This window comes from Haematobia irritans, chromosome 3 (assembly GCF_050003625.1).
Source record: "Haematobia irritans isolate KBUSLIRL chromosome 3, ASM5000362v1, whole genome shotgun sequence".
In the NCBI taxonomy this organism is placed as follows: Eukaryota; Metazoa; Arthropoda; class Insecta; order Diptera; family Muscidae; genus Haematobia; species Haematobia irritans.
In genome coordinates, this window is record NC_134399.1 from 16,820,658 (window position 1) to 16,837,470 (window position 16,813).

The window sequence follows — 16,813 nt, forward strand, 5'->3', positions numbered from 1 at the left end:
TCTCTCTCCGAGATGCCGCAAATAAGCTGGGTGTATCGTCTACAACCGTGCATCGAGCCAAAAAACGAGCCGGACTATCGACTATCGCGGTCCCTGAGTCTGTACACGACGATGCTGGCGAAGTTTGACTGCGTGGTAATGGACGACGAAACCTACGTCAAAGCCGACTACAAGCAGCTTCCGGGACAGGAGCTTTATACGGCAAAAGGAAGGGGAAAGGTAGCAGATATTTCCAAGCACATAAAACTGTCAAAGTTCGGAAAGAAATATCTGGTTTGGCAAGCCATCTGTACCTGTGGCTTGAAAAGCAGCATTTTCATAGCTTCCGGGACTGTCAACCAAGAAATTTATGTGAAAGAGTGTTTGAATAAACGTCTGCTGCCTTTCCTGAAGAAACACGGTTGTTCCGTACTGTTTTGGCCGGATTTGGCATCTTGCCATTACGGTAAAAAGGCCATGGAGTGGTACGCCGCCAACAACGTGCAGGTGGTTCCCAAGGACAAGAACCCTCCCAACACGCCAGAGCTCCGCCCAATTGAGAAATACTGGGCTATTGTCAAGCGGAACCTAAAGAAGATCAAAAAAACTGCTAAGGACGAGCAGCAGTTCAAGGCAAACTGGCTTTCTGCGGCGAAGAAGGTGGACAAGGTGGCTGTACAAAATCTGATGGCAGGTGTCAAGCGTGAGGCCCGGCAATTCGGATTTGGAAAAGCGAAAGCCTAACTGAATATTTTTTGAATTTTATACTAATTGAACTTGAAAAAGAAATTTAATTTGATTTTTTAAATAAACGATTTCACCGATTTGCACGCGTTTTCCCTTGACCAAATTTTGACCGTATCACCCTTTAAAGATAAATAGGCTATAGAAATTTTCGTAGAGTGACAAAAAATTTGTTAGTGGTACAAATCGGGCACTTAGACCAATTTTGTATACCTGTCGATAACACAGTTTTATAGAGGTTTTCTGCGACAAAATAGTAAAAAGTTATTCGCACAAAAATAAATTTTTCTCTGGTGACAGGCTTGAGATGATCATATTCCTTCTGTAGTTGTAGCAGTGACTTTACCGGGCTTTAAGCAGAAAATCATTGCCTTACCATTTCAATATATTTTTTATATAGCGAAATCTAGTCGACCATAGACCATCTTCTCACCTGTTCTTTACACACAAATCTACATGGTAGCGGAAATTTCGTTAGAGGTACATACCGGCCTTAAAGCCCAGTATGCACATCTAGGAAAATTTTCTTTGGCGTTCCGATAAAACAGTATTCTCATGTATTTCTTATAGGAGAAAATTGTAAACTATCGATAACAACACTCACAGAATTTTCGTTTCCAAATATAGCAATGCATTTCTTATGGGTAGCGGAAATTTTGTTAGAGGTGCATACCGGCCTAAAGCCCGCAAACGAAATTTCCGCTAGAGGTGCATGCCGCGTTTAAAATAAATGGACTATAGAAATTTTCGTAGAGTGACAAAAAATCGTTAGTGGTATCGATCGGGCACGTAGGCGAATTTTATTTGCATGTCGATAACACAGTTTATATAGTTTTTTTTGTGACAAAACGGTAAATTTTTCTCTTACAACATATTCCTTCACTAAGTGTAGCAGTGAGCAAGAGCTGCATACCGGGCAATCACTGCCACCACTACCATTTCAATATTTTTTATAGAGTGAAATCTAATCGACCATAGACCATTTTCCCACCTGCTTTTCATACACAAATATACTAGGCATTCGTTACATTTTGTATTTTGTCCAGGTGCGATAAGATATGGGATACCAAATTTCAAAACCCCCAATGAGAATGGCCAATATTCAATAGGCTGTCAAAAGCCAAAACTATCAGTCGTAATACAACGTCATTCATTAGCAACAGTCTATGAGGCATAACGTCCTCGAGTGGTGGGAATTATTTTTGCGCCTAGACCACAAGATCTAACCAAGAAGACGAAAACGGAGAAAAAATACTTTTACAAAAGTCCAAATTCCCGTTGATTAAGTGATCTGCTTCAGTAATTAAGTGGCAAGAAAACAAAACAAACAACATCTCAAGTCGACTGATTCTCTGTCCAGTCCAGAACAGAGGGTTTAAAAAAATAACAAAAACAACCAACCAAAGATAAAGAGCAGTGAATAACAATAATAAAACTGACCGCAAATGATATTCATCGGTATTCGTGTATGCATTTCATAAAGGCAACCATCCCCTTCCACCCAACTAGCTGGCTGCACTCTCCTAGATACGAACTGCTCATTGTTCTTCCCATCATATTTTTTGTATGTGTGATTAGCACTTTTAAGGTTTTTATGTAATTTAAGACGACTGGGAGAGGAAGTGAGAGTCAGGCAGCGTGAGTAAAGAAGTTATGGATCCCAACATATATCGTAACTTCAGCTATACCAACACCAATGAGCCTTGGTTTTCAAATTCAACACAACAATTGCCTCCAGCTCGTGAGTCTGAGGGTATTCTTATCACCACTGCCGCAACAGCAGCCAACGAACGTAGAGGCCAACCGAAAACCATAATGAATTGTCTTCGCGATCGCACTCCCAGTAGTTATACGCGATCCAACAGTCATATAGCACGTGCCAACGGTGGCATATTGGTGACCAATAAACAATTTCCGGGAGTTGTTTCTCCACCACCAAGAGAGCCGCGACCGCGGCCTATTAAATTAACACTATTGAAAAGCTCTAGTACGCGCGATCTATCTCGTCTGTTGGAGAACCAAGTGACTCCATCATCGCCCCAACCCATTTTATTTGCTTCATCCACGGAACTCAATAAAATGAATTCGAGCTCTTCGCTATCGTCTGCATCTACTAACTGCTCCGGTTCCTGTTTAAAACATATACAACGACTAGATCAACGTATCAACGATTTGGAAGAACAACTGCAGTATCAACAAATAATAAGTCAAGATATGAGCACTAAAATTGAGGATCTTACAAAGAAGTATGAGGAAATCATCTTTAGTAAAGACATTGAGGGTAATAAAAGGAAAAAGACTTCCTCTCCAAAAATTGCAAAAAAGAAAGTGGATAATGGTGGAGGTGGCGGTGGGGGTAATACTGTTGTCGTACAACCTTCAAAACTGGTGGCTTGGATGAAATTGTCGAATTTTTGGAAACAGCGTCCGAGCATACAAACTCTAAAGGATCAAAACATTTATAATGGTAAGTAGCGATGAGTGTCAAGATGCTAAAACAAAGGCCGTTATAAAACTCTAACGAAATTTCCGCTATCCATAAGAAATGCATCGCTATATTTGCTAACGAAAATTTAGTGAGACGTTGTTATTGATTGTTTACATTTTGCTCCCATAAGATATGTATGGTAAAACTTTATTATTGGCATGCAACAGGCATTTTCGCGAGACCTGCATAGCGGGCTTTAGAGACGTTAAGGCAGTGAGACGTTGTTATTGATTCTTTACATTTTCGTGGAAAAATTGTGTTATTGGCATGCAAATGAAATTTCCACCTTCCGGGCCTAAGGCTGGTATGCAGTTCTAAAGGAAATTTCACTACCCATAAGAAATGCATTGGTATTTAGCTACCGAAAATTTCATGAGGCGTTATCATTCAGTTCATTTTGCTCCCATAAGAACTGTATTATCGGCATGCAACAGCAATTTTCTAAAGAGCTGCATACCGGGCTTAAAGCCATAAGAAATGTATTGTTATATGTTTGCTAGCATAAATTCAGTGCGATGTTGTTATCGACTGTGTACATTTACGTGAAATTTCCGCTTTCAGAGCTTAATGCCGGTATGTAGCTCTAACGAAATTTCGTTATCCATAAGAAATGCGCTGGTATTTTTCCTACCGAAAATTTCGTTAGGCGTTGTTATCGATTGTTTTTATTTTACTTCCATAAGACTGTATTATCGGCATGCAACAGAAATTTTCTAAAGAGCTGCATACCGGGCTTAAGTCCATATGAAATGCATTGCTATATTTGCTAACGAAAATTCAGTGAGATGCTGTTATCGACTGTTTACATTTTCATGGAAAATTGTGTTATTGGCACGCAAAGGAAAGTTCCGCTTTCGGGGCTTAATGCCAGTATGCAGTTCTAACGAAATTTCCGTTACCCATAAGAAATACATTGGTATTTTTGCTACCAAAGATATAATGAGCCGTTGTTATCGATTGTTTTCATTTTGCTCCCATAAGACTGTATTATCGGCATGCAACAGAAATTTTCTAAAGAGCTGCATAACGGACTTAAGGCCATAAGAAATGTATTACTATATTTGCTAACGAAAATTCAGTGAGATGCTGTTATCGACTGTTTACATTTACGTGGAAAATTGTGTTATTATCATCACGCAAAGGAAATTTCCGCTTTCAGGGCTTAATGCCGGTATGCAGCTCTAATGAAATTCCGTTACCCATAAGAAATGCGTTGGTATTTTTCCTACCGAAAATTTCGTGAGGCGTTGTTATCGATTGTTTTCATTTCGCTCCCATAATAACTGTATTAAGATATCTATGGTAAAACTGTGTTATTGGCATACCGCAGGAATTTTCACGATATTTGTACACCGTGCTTCAAGGCCTAACATTCATTATAATCGGTAATTTTGTTTAAATGCCGATAATGCAGATTTGTAATATTTTTATACTCTCCACCATGAGATAGGGGATAACTAAATTTGTCATTCCTTTCACTACACATCGATATATTGGTCTCAGATCGCACAAGGTAACAGGTTGGCTGATAAGTCCCCGGTCTAACAAAGAAAACACACATTTTTTTTGTCAAAATTCGTTTTCATTATTCAACATATTTCCCTTCAAGAGCGATACAACGAATATAACGATCATCCAATTTTTATACCCTCCACCATAGGATGGGGGTATATTAACTTTGTCATTCCGTTTGTAACACATCGAAATATTGCTCTAAGACCCCATAAAGTATATATATTCTGGGTCGTGGTGAAATTCTGAGTCGATCTAAGCATGTCCGTCCGTCTGTCCGTCTGTCCGGCTGTCCGTCCGTCTGTGGAAATCACGCAAACTTCCGAACGAATCAAGCTATCGACTTGAAACTTGGCACAAGTAGTTGTTATTGATGTAGGTCGGATGGTATTGAAAATCGGCCATATCGGACCACGTTTACGTATAGCCCCCATATAAACCGACCCCCAAATTTGGCTTGGGGAGCCTCCCGGAGCAGCAAAATTCATCCGATCCGGTTGAAATTTGGTACCTGATGTTAGTATACGGCCTCTAACAACCATGCAAAAATTGGTCCATATCGGTCCATAATTATATATAGCTCCCATATAAACCGATCCCCAGATTTGACCTCCGGAGCCTCTTGGAGGAGCAAAATTCATCCGATCCGGTTGAAATTTAGTACGTGGTCTTAGTATACGGTCTCTAACACCCATGCAAAAATTGGTCCATGTCGGTTCATAATTATATACAGCCCCCATATAAACCGATCCCCAGATTTGACCTCCGGAGCCTCTTGGAGGGGAAAAATTCATCCGATCCGGTTGAAATGTGGTACCTGATGTTAGTATACGGTCTCTAACAACCATGCAAAAATTGGTCCATATCGGTCCATAATTATATATAGCCCCCATATAAACCGATCCCCAGATTTGACCTCCGGAGCCTCTTGGAGGGGCAAAATTCATCCGATCCTGTTGAAATTTGGTACCTGATGTTAGTATACGGCCTCTAACAACCATGCAAAAATTGGTCCATATCGGTTCATAATTATATATAGCTCCCATATAAACCGATCCCCAGATTTGACCTCAGGAGCCTCTTGGAGGAGCGAAATTCATCCGATCCAGTTGAAATTTGGTACATGGTGTTTGGTATATGGTATCTAACAACCATGCAAAAATTGGTCCATGTCGGTCCATAATTATATATAGCAAAAGTCATCCGATGTGGTTGAAATTTGGTACATTTTGTCAATATATGGCCTCTAACAGACATGTCAAAATTGGTCAATATCGGTCTTTAGTTATATATAGCCGATGACTTATTACACAAAAATTGGTCCATATCGCCAAAAATAATCTACCAAAACTTTATTTCCATAGAAAATTTTGTCAAATTTTATTACTATAGAAAGTTGTGTCAAAATTTCATTTCTATAGAAAGTTTTGTCAAACGTTTATTTCTATAGAAAATTATGTCAAATTTTTTTTTTTTTGTCAAACTATATTATATACGTATTTAATCGGCCTTTTTTTGTTTAATATATACCCCGTATGGGCTAACTTACAATTTAGAAGACAGTGTTAAAAAGTTTTACGATAACTTGCCATCGGCAAGTGTTATCGCAACCCAAGTAATTCGATTGTGGATGACAGCCTTTAGTAGAAGTTCCTACACAATCCATGGTGGAGGGTACATAAGATTCGGCCTGGCCGAACTTACGGCCGTATATACTTGTTTGATACCATTTCGGTAGTACTCATGAATTTCTCAATGACTTGTGGCAAGGTGCGTTGTCTTGGTGGAACAACACTTTTTTCTTCTCCATATGGGACCGTTTTGCCGCGATTTCGACCTTCAAACGCTCCAATAACGCCATATAATAGTCACTGTTGATGGTTTTTCCTAATTTCCAAATTTCATCCGATCAGGTTGAAATTTGGTATGAGATTTTAGTATATACCCTCTACCAACCATGTAAAATTTGGTCTATATCGGCGAAAATTTTCGGTGCATGCCAACAAGTTTTGTGTTGTTTCATTATCTTCCTATTGAATCTTTTTCCTGTGGAATGAAATTTTAAACAAATAATTTTGGCAAAATTTTCTATAGAAATATAATTTTGACAAAATTTTCTATAGAAATAAAATTTTGACAAAACTTTTCTATAGAAAAAAAAATTTGACAAAATTTTCTATATAAATAAAATTTCGACAACATTTTCCATAGAAATAAAATTTCGACAACATTTTCCATAGAAATAAAATTTACCAAATTTCAATCGGATCGCAAATATAGCAATGCATTCCCGGCCTTAAACCCGGTATGCATCTCTAGCGAAAATTTCTGGTACCCACTGAATTTAGTGAAGTATATGACAAAACTGTATTATTGGCATGAAACAAGAAAAAAATCACTAGAGCTGCATACCCGCCTTTATATGATTGATTCACTTAATACAATAAAACCACAAAGTGGTTAATATAAAATTATACACCCATATAAGACCCACTGACATATAAACATGTCTTCTATGCGATATTTATATAATCGATATTAATACGTATATTTTAAATAATTTCTTTGCAGATGAACCCTGTTTCGATACCGAAATTGAAATGGTTCTCAAAGATGATGTCCACAAAACAGTACCAAAAATCGTTGTAGATTGTTGTCAATTGATTGAGGAAAAATATCGTAAATCTACGGAACCTGTAGAGGGGATATATCGTCAATGTGGAGATTATAATAAAATGCAATCGATACGTTTTTGCATAGATGCCAATGATTATAATGCCCTGAGACAACCTAATGTCGATATACATACATTGGCAGGAGTTTTAAAGCTGTTTTTGAGAGAAATCAAGAGCCCATTGGTGTCTGCGAATGAAGCCAAAACGTTTATTGGAAAACCAAATCAATGGCGTGAGTATAATTTTCTTTATGAATTGCTAAGGATCAATGCTAGCCATAAAAAGTGCATTTCTAGTTTTCCTTCCAAAAATTTCATGGGGATGAAGAAACAAATTGAATAATTGGCTTATTAGTATGCAAAGGAATTTTTCGTTGTAGCTACATGCGGGGCTTTAAAACTAATAAGAAACTGTGTTATAGAAAATGTTGTCAAAATTTTATTTCTATAGAAAATTTTGTCAAAACTTCATTTGTATAAACAATTTTATTTCTATAGAAAATTTTGTCAAAATTTTATTTCTATAAAAAATTTTCCCCAAATTTTATTTCTATAGAAAATTGTCTCTAAATTTTATTTCTATAGAAAATTTTGTAAAAATTTTACTTCTTTAGAAAAGTTTGTCAACATTTTATTTCTATAGAAAATGTTGTCAAAATTTCATTTCTATAGAAAATTTTGTCAAAATTTTATGTCTATAGACAATTTTGTCAACATTTTATTTCTTTAGAAAATTTTGTCAAAATTTTATTTCTATAGAAATTTTGTCAAATTTTCATTTTTATAGAAAATTTTGTCAAAATTTTATTTCTGTAGAAAAGGTTGTCAAAATTTTATTTCTATAGAAAATTTTCTCAACAATTTATTTCTATAGAAAATTTTGTCAAAATTTTATGTCTATAGACAATTTTGTCAAAATTTTATTTCTTTAGAAAATTTTCTGCAAATTTTATTTCTATAGAAAATTTTGTCAAAATTTTATTTCTATAGAAAATTTTGTCAAAACTTTATTTCTATAGAAAATTTTGTCAAAATTTTATTTCTATAGAAGTTTTTCTCAACAATTTATTTCTATAGAAAATTTTCTGCAAATTTTATTTCTTAGAAAATTTTGTCAAAATTTTATTTCTGTAGAAAAGGTTGTCAAAATTTTATTTCTATAGAAAATTTTGTCAAAATTTTATTTCTATAGAAAATTTTGTCAAAATTTTATTTCTATAGAAAATTTCGACAAAATTTTACCTCTATAGAAAATTTTGTCGAAGTTTTATTTCTATAGAAAATTTGGCAAAATTTTATTTCTATAGAAAATTTTGACAAAATTTTACTTCTATAGAAAATTTTGACAAAATTTTATTTCTATACAAAATTTTGTCAAAATTTTATTTCTATAGAAAATTTTGTCGAAATTTTATTTCTATAGAAAATTTTGTCAAAATTTTATTTCTATAGAAAATTTGGACAAAATTTTATTTCTATAGAAAATTTGGACAAAATTTTACTTCTATAGAAAATTTTGTCGAAATTTTATTTCTATAGAAAATTTTGTCAAAATTTTATTTCTGTAGAAAATTTTCTCAACAATTTATTTCTATAGAAAATTTTGTCCAAATTTTATTTCTATAGAAAATTTTGTCGAAATTTTATTTCTATAGAAAATTTTGTCAAAATTTTATTTCTGTTGAAAATTTTCTCAACAATTTATTTCTATAGAAAATTTTGTCCAAATTTTATTTCTATAGAAAATTTTGACAAAATTTTACTTCTATAGAAAATTTTGTCAAAATTTTATTTCTATAGAAAATTTTGTCAAAATTTTATTTCTATAGAAAATTTTGTCAAAATTTTATTTCTATAGAAATTTTTCTCAACAATTTATTTCTATTGAAAATGTTCTCCAAATTTTATTTCTATAGAAAATTTTGTCAAAATTTTATTTCTGTAGAAAAGGTTGTCAAAATTTTATTTCTATAGAAAATTTTGTCAAAATTTTATTTCTATAGAAAATTTTGTCAAAATTTTATTTCTATAGAAAATTTTGTCAACATTTTATTTCTATAGAAAATTTTGACAAAATTTTACTTCTATAGAAAATTTTGCCGAAATTTTATTTCTATAGAAAAATTTGTCAAAATTTTATTTCTATAGAAAATTTTGTCAAAATTTTATATCTATAGAAAACTTTGTCAAAATTTTATTTCTATAAAAATTTTGTCAAAATTTTATTTCTATAGCAAATTTTGTCAAAATTTTATTTCTATAGAAAATTATGTCAAAATTTTATTTCTTTAGACAATTTTGTCAAAATTTTATTTCTATAGAAAATTTTGTCAAAATTTTATTTCTATAGAAAATTTTGTCAAAATTTTATGTCTATAGACAATTTTGTCAAAATTTTATTTCTTTAGAAAATTTTCTGCAAATTTTATTTCTATAGAAAATTTTGTCGAAATTTTATTTCTATAAAAAATTTTGTCAAAATTTTATTTCTCTAGAAAATTTTGTCAAAATTTTATTTCTATAGAAATTTTTCTCAACAATTTAGTTCTATAGAAAATTTTGTCAAAATTTTATATCTATAGAAAATTTTGTCAAAATTTTATTTCTATAGAAAATTTTGTCAAAATTTTATTTCTATAGAAAATTTCGTCAAAATTTTATTTCTATAGAAAATTTTGTCAAAACTTTATTTCCATAGAAAATTTTGTCAAAATTGTATGTCTATAGACAATTTTGTCAAAATTTCGTTTCTGTAGAAAGTTTTTCAAAATTTTATTTCTATAGAAAATTTTGTCAAAATTTTATTTCTATAGAAAATTTTGACAAAATTTTATTTCTATAGAAAATTTTGTCAAAATGTGATTTCTATATATAATTTTACGAGAGAAATACTTTGCAAAATCTACCAAAAAAATCAAGAATTCTACCAATCTGCTAAACAGTAAAAAATGTACCATTTTCTACCAACTGTGGCAACCGTTGGAAATTTCCAGTACTCATAAGAAATGCATTGCTTTTATTGCTAACGAAAATTCCGTTGTTACAGACTATTGAAATTCTGTCCACTATAGAAATACAAAAAATTAAATTGTCGACGCACAACAGGAACTTGGGTAAGAAATATGCGCATATCTTTCTTAAATAGTCGTTAAAATAGTATTACAGAAAATATCATTAAGCCCCGTATGCACCCCTTGCGGAAATTTCTTTTGCGTACCAATAACATCGTTTTGTTATGCATTTCTTATGGGAGAAAAATGTAAACAGTCGATAATAACTCCTCACGGAATATAGCATTCCATTTTTATGCGTTGCTTACATTTTGCTCCCATTAGAAATGTATGCCAAAACTGTATTATTAACATGCAACCGGGCTTAAGGCCGAAAAATTCCTGTTGCATGCCAATAACACAGTTTGCCTTGTAATTCATAAAGGAACTAAATATAAACAATCGATAATAACGCGTCACGGAATTTTCGATGTCAACAATTTCAATGCATTTCTTGTGGGCAACGGAAATTTGCATGGCCATATTTGCCAACGAAAATTCCATGTGGCGTTGTTATCGACTGTGTAAATTTTGCTCCAATAAGCATTATACAGCAAAACTGTGTTATTGGTCGCGATATGTATATACCGGCCTTAAATAGTCATGAATTTGTTATGGGAAATAAAAATTTCGCACCATGGGTCGATAAACAGCATTATCGACACCATAAGAAATTACCCTTTGCTAACATAATTTTTATAGAAATTTTCTGTTGTAGCCTAATTATTTAACACTTCTTTTATTTTTCCATAGTTTTAACAGATTTACCCAACAAATTGGAAATCTTACGAAGACTGATACGTTCTATACCCGAAGTCAACAGGGATACTATGGAATATTTATTTGCCCATTTTAACAAGTGAGTATGATATTTGAAAAGTACATAGTCTAACATTAAATATCCGTCTTTCGACGATAGGTTAACTAAAATCCCACTACAGCATGTAAGTGCTGAGACATTAGCTATATCCATAACCCCATCCATATTCCATACGGTACAGCAGGGGGCTCGTATGCAGGATATACATGCCCTACTGAAGGAAAGTGAAATACTAGCAGATTGCGTAAAAATAATGATTGAATATCATCAGAAAATATTCGAGTAAGCTTAACTTTTAAAACAAAACTAATTTCATGGTTAATTGTTGGTTTCTTTTGTCTATTCTTTCCATCATCTTTTCGTAATTAGAATATCCTCCTCTAAACAAAATTTAGTAAATCCTACCATTGCACCAATACCACCAATACCTTCTCCACGTTCTCATCAAATCAATAAAACTTGAGTATGTGTCCCCACCTTACATATCTTCCTGATCATATATCCAAATAAAGGCTTTATAGTATTCAACATCATCTATTCATCTTTTAGATGCACAGCAAATCGTAAACTTCAGAAAAATCGCATCAGTGTAAGAAATTTGAAGAAGACACTGTCTCATCCTGACTTGTTATTTCAGAACTTATTTTAAGTTTAAAACCCCAAATGTATTAACATGCACACATACATATACTATATTTATTAATAATTATTTTAAGAATATTGTAAAATAAAACTAATTTTAATATAAATAAAAAGCGTATTTAAAAAATACTCACAATCACAAAATATGGTTCTTTCAAAAATATAGCGAATTGAGAATGTATAGACCCAAAGAAATTTGTCAATGGACACAATAGAACCAATTACAAAAATATAAAAGCAAATACCGATTGCTATTTTTTCGTAGACTTTGTTATCGATTATTTTAGAACCTATTACAAAACTATAACATCAAACATCGATTGCTCTTTTTCCCAGACTTTTTTGTATAAGTGTATAACATTTTATAAAATATCGTCCACTGTTTCGCTGCCCTTAAATGGGTATGGTTGCTCCCAAAATTCATGAAACTTCATTATCGAATGTTTACATTTTTCTGCAATGTGAATTTTTCGTACAATTTTTCAAATCTCATTCAGACGATGATATCGATTGTTTAAATTTTCTCCTGTAAGCAGCTCTTGCGTAAATTTCTGCTAGCTATAACCAGTTATGATGTCGAAAAATTCGCGAGGTTTTGTTATCGATTGTTTTAGAACCTATTACAAAAATATAGCAGCCAACACCGACTGCTGTTTTTCACAGACGTTTTTTCTATAAGTGTAAACAATTTTCGGTGCCCCTGAGAAATGTATGTGTATTTGTACTACCAAAATTTCATGAAACTCCATTATCGATTGCTTATATGTATTTTTCTTCAATGTGTATTTTTTGTGAAAATTTTCAATTTTCTTGCGTAAACTTCATGAGGTTTTGTTATCGACTGTTCTCAAACCTATTACGAACGTATTTCAAAAATATAACAGCAAATGTCGATTACTATATTTCGCATACGATTTTTCTATGAGTGGATAAATTTTTTTATTAATTTTTTTTCTCTGTTTCGCTGCCAATGAGAAATGTATGGGTATTTTTGCTACCAAAATTGCATGAAGTTCCATTATCGCGATTGCTTATATATTTCTTCAATATGCAATTTTTGATTTTCGTTCAGACGATTATATCTATAGTTTAACTTTCCATTATAGATTGTTTACATATTTCTCCAATTTGAATTTTTTGTACAATTTTTCAAATTTCATTTAGATTGTTCAAATTTTCTCCTGTAAGCAGCTCTTGCGTAAATTTCTGCTACCAATAACCATTTTTGATGCCGAAAATTCCGTGAGGTTTTGTTAACGACTGTTTTAGGACCTATTACAAAAATATAACAGCAAACACCGATTGTTATATTTTCGTAAACTTTTTTCTATGAGTGTACATCATATTAATTAACAGCCTGTTTCTGTATGTCGAACGAGCTCTATCGATCGACTGAAATGGAGACAAACAGCTGAATTTATAACCAAAAATCAACTGTTTCTGTGCATTTCAGTCGATCGATAGAGCTTGTTCGACATGCAGAAACAGGCTGTTAACATTGTCCTCTTTTCTAAATCTTTTGTGGAGTGTATTATGTGTTGTATGTAGAGAATCTGGGTTTCTTAATTAAGCTCTATGCAGCTCTTTCGATAATTCCTGTTTCATGCCAATAATGCAGTTTTTCCATTTATTTCTTGTGGAAGAAAAATGTGAACAATCGATAACAACGCGTCGCGGAATTTTCACTAGCAAAAACACCAATGTATTTCTTATGGGCAACGGAAATCTCGTTAAAGGTGAATAAATTTTAATTTATAAATTTTGAAGTAAATTTCGTTACTCAAAATAAATTTTAAGCCGATTCTTTGAAAAATGTGTTGAATATGTTGAAGAAAAGCATGATTGCGATAATCTCTTGTGTACGTTACGTTACATGTGGCATTAACTGCTGCATCTAGCATATAGCATCCCTGTCTTTCTTATATGTCAAACGTCAAAAGACGTCACGGATAATTTTCTTTTGTTGTTTGTTACCCCCCCAACCGTCTTACCTTAGGCAATCATCGGGACCTTGGGTACCGATGATCTTCGGTAGGCCAGGGGTATTTGCGATGCGGTGATGGGACACACATTTTCCACACCCCCCAACCGTCGTACCCAAGGCAATCATCGGGACCTTGGGTACCGATGATCTTCGTTAGGCCAGGGGTATTTGCGATGGGTGAGGTGAGGGGAACGATGTAACTGATTGAGAATTTAAAAAAAATAACGAGCGGCGTCCGTATCGATTCAATTTCATTTAATTATTTATTAATGCGGAAGAAATTTTGTGTGGTTTGTTGGTTTGTAAAGCAGTTGCTGGTGGACGGGCAACCATATTTTCATTTCGTCCACACAATAAAGAGCAATGGTGTGGTGTACTGGGATTGAATCCCAATAGAATCCATTGCAAACATGGTGTATGCAGCGATCACTTCCTGTCTTATACAGAAAGGCTGGCTTATGGAAACCCAACTGAAATGATGGAAGGTACGTTGACTCGTTGACTTTGTTACAATCGACAGACGACTTTCAATAACTTCTTTCTTCTTAGACTACGTACCTCTGGAACACTTAGCCGTTCAAGTTCAAGCGGAAAGTCTGCCAATCAGCAGTCGAAAAGTTTGTCTGTCGTACGATGAAATAAATGTAACGTCTGATGATGATGATGATGAAGTGCGGTCATGTCGAGTGTTTGCTTTGAACAGCATTGCAAGTGAATGGCATTGCATATTGAACTACGACATAATAGAAACTGGTCTAAATACTATCGGACGACTAAAGGGTGCAATAGGCGAATGCATTTATATAGCTCATCAATGTGGATTTGATGTGAGTTGCGTTTCCGCCGATCAATGTCCGGTTTCCCAACAATTTTATAGCAATTGTCGTACATATAGATGTGGAAATTTTAAAGCTAAGTACTTGCCGGAATTATCATCATGTAATCCGTTGAAGAAGCGAATATGGTTTATTCCGGACATGACACATTTGCTAATAGGAATTACTCGTGCTATATTAGCAAATGGTGCATTTAACGTTGATTGCACTTTAATTATGAATGCCATAGCATTTTACCCGGAAGCATCCATATCACATTTTCGCCCAGGATATTACCATTTTGGCCTTACAGACATACAAACAGTTCAAAACGTCTTCTCAAACAAAATAATAAACAAAATAATTGAAATAGAGCCAGAGAGTGAGGAAAAGACAACTAGTGTTGAATTTATGAAGAAAATAAAGGAATTCGTTGAAAACTTTTCCACTTTATCCAGAGATAATTATGGTAAGTTATTTTAGATAAAGGTTGTTACTTCAAGCAATTACATGTAGTACATTATTTTTTTATTACAGAATCCCTTTTAAACGAATGGATTTTATTTTTCAATTCACATGAATGCAAAAAAATTGAAAATTGTCTGTGTGGACTGAAGTATATTGCCGAGGAAATGTTCAACTCCAACGAAGAAATAAATACAATAAACACCAAAGAATGCTCCACAACCTGGATAGAGGAAATATTTTTTTTATATTAGGAACTACCCATATACACCAAAATTAACATTGGATGCATTCCGATTTCATATTGGACGTCTATTTTCTTCGTATGTTGCCAAAGGTACGGTTCGAGTGCAGTTATGTGCGAATTATAATATTTTACTAAACGAAATTAAACATTATAATATAAGAACGTCCTATTTGGACTAGACTAGTAATAAAATGCTGTTTCAACAAAAAAATCGAAAACACGATTTCAAATATTTCAATATCTTTTTATGTGGTACAGGGTATAATAAGTTTGTGCATTTGTATGTAACGCCAAGAAATATTAGTCATAGACCCATCTTTTAGTATACCGATCGGCTTAGAATTGAATTCTGAGTCGATTTAGCGATGTCTGTCTGTCTGTCTGTTGATGTATTTTTGTGTGCAAAAGTACAAGCTCGCAGTTTTAGTCCGATTATCCTAAAATTTGGTATAGGGTCCTTTTTCGGTTCAAAGACGATCCCAATTGATTTTGGAAAAAATCGGTTCAGATTTAGATATAGCTGCCATATATAGCTTTCGCCCGATGTACACCCATATGGCCCCAGAACCCAAAGTATTATCCCGAGTTGCGTAAGATTTTACACAGGGAGTAGAACTAACATTTTTAATATGTATACTGAATTTGGTTGAAATCGGTTCAGATTTATATGTAGCTCCCATATATATCTGTCATCCGATTTATAGTCATAAGAACAACGTAGGTCAAACTTTCATACGATCAAATTGTGCACAAGGAATTGAATTAATGGAATTTTTACTATGCATGCCAAATTTATTTGAAATCGGTTCAGATTTAGATATAGCTATCATATTTATATTTCGTCCGATATGCACTTATATGGTCCCCGAGGTCAAAAATTTTTTCAACTTTTCATTTTCACTTTTCATTTTCCTTGTAATTCGCAAAAGGATTCAAATTTACCTATACTCTAATTCGAATGTATCAAGCGATAAATCATAAATTAAATAAATAAATCTTTCGGCAGATTTACACTCATCAAAAATTTTCTCCAATCTACGTGATATTTTGCACAGTGTGTAGAATGAACGTTTCTATTATGCATGCCAAATTTGGTTGTAATCGGTTCAAATATATATAGCTCCCATGTATATCATTCGCCCGATGTGCTCTTATATGGTCATTGAAGCCAGAGTTTTAACCTGATTGACTTCAACTATTGCACAAGAGTACCAATGATAGTGCCGTTAATTCTGATACATTAAGTTGAAAGCGGTTCAGATTTAGATACAGCTTCATATATATCTTTCGTCCGATATGTACTTATATGACCATAGAGGCAAAAGTTTTCTTGTGACTCGCTTGGTATTTTTCACAAGCAGTACAATTACACTAATTTTTAGTAACATTGTGT

General features: G+C 33.4%; 2 protein-coding genes across 4 annotated transcripts; both read left to right on the forward strand.

Moving 5' to 3' along the window:
* Nucleotides 1-1,824: 1,824 nt before the first annotated feature.
* On the forward strand, nucleotides 1,825-12,053 carry RhoGAP16F (Rho GTPase activating protein at 16F). 3 transcript variants are annotated; one of them, XM_075300388.1, is made up of 6 exons: nucleotides 1,826-3,190; nucleotides 7,295-7,630; nucleotides 11,201-11,306; nucleotides 11,367-11,549; nucleotides 11,637-11,730; nucleotides 11,817-12,053. In XM_075300388.1, the coding sequence occupies exons 1-5, from the start codon at nucleotides 2,377-2,379 to the stop codon at nucleotides 11,728-11,730; spliced, it is 1,533 nt and encodes a 510-aa protein (XP_075156503.1). In that variant the 5' UTR covers nucleotides 1,826-2,376; the 3' UTR covers nucleotides 11,817-12,053. The 3 variants fall into 3 exon arrangements, with proteins under 3 accessions (XP_075156501.1, XP_075156503.1, XP_075156502.1); XM_075300386.1 differs by lacking the exon at nucleotides 11,637-11,730 and having other exon boundaries at nucleotides 1,825-3,190; XM_075300387.1 differs by having other exon boundaries at nucleotides 1,827-3,190; nucleotides 11,637-11,873.
* Nucleotides 12,054-13,883: 1,830 nt separating this feature from the next.
* On the forward strand, nucleotides 13,884-15,643 carry LOC142228516 (uncharacterized). Its single transcript, XM_075298966.1, has 3 exons — nucleotides 13,884-14,378; nucleotides 14,443-15,177; nucleotides 15,246-15,643. Exons 1-3 carry the CDS (start codon nucleotides 14,369-14,371, stop codon nucleotides 15,425-15,427), a joined length of 927 nt encoding a protein of 308 aa, XP_075155081.1. The 5' UTR covers nucleotides 13,884-14,368; the 3' UTR covers nucleotides 15,428-15,643.
* Nucleotides 15,644-16,813: the final 1,170 nt, after the last annotated feature.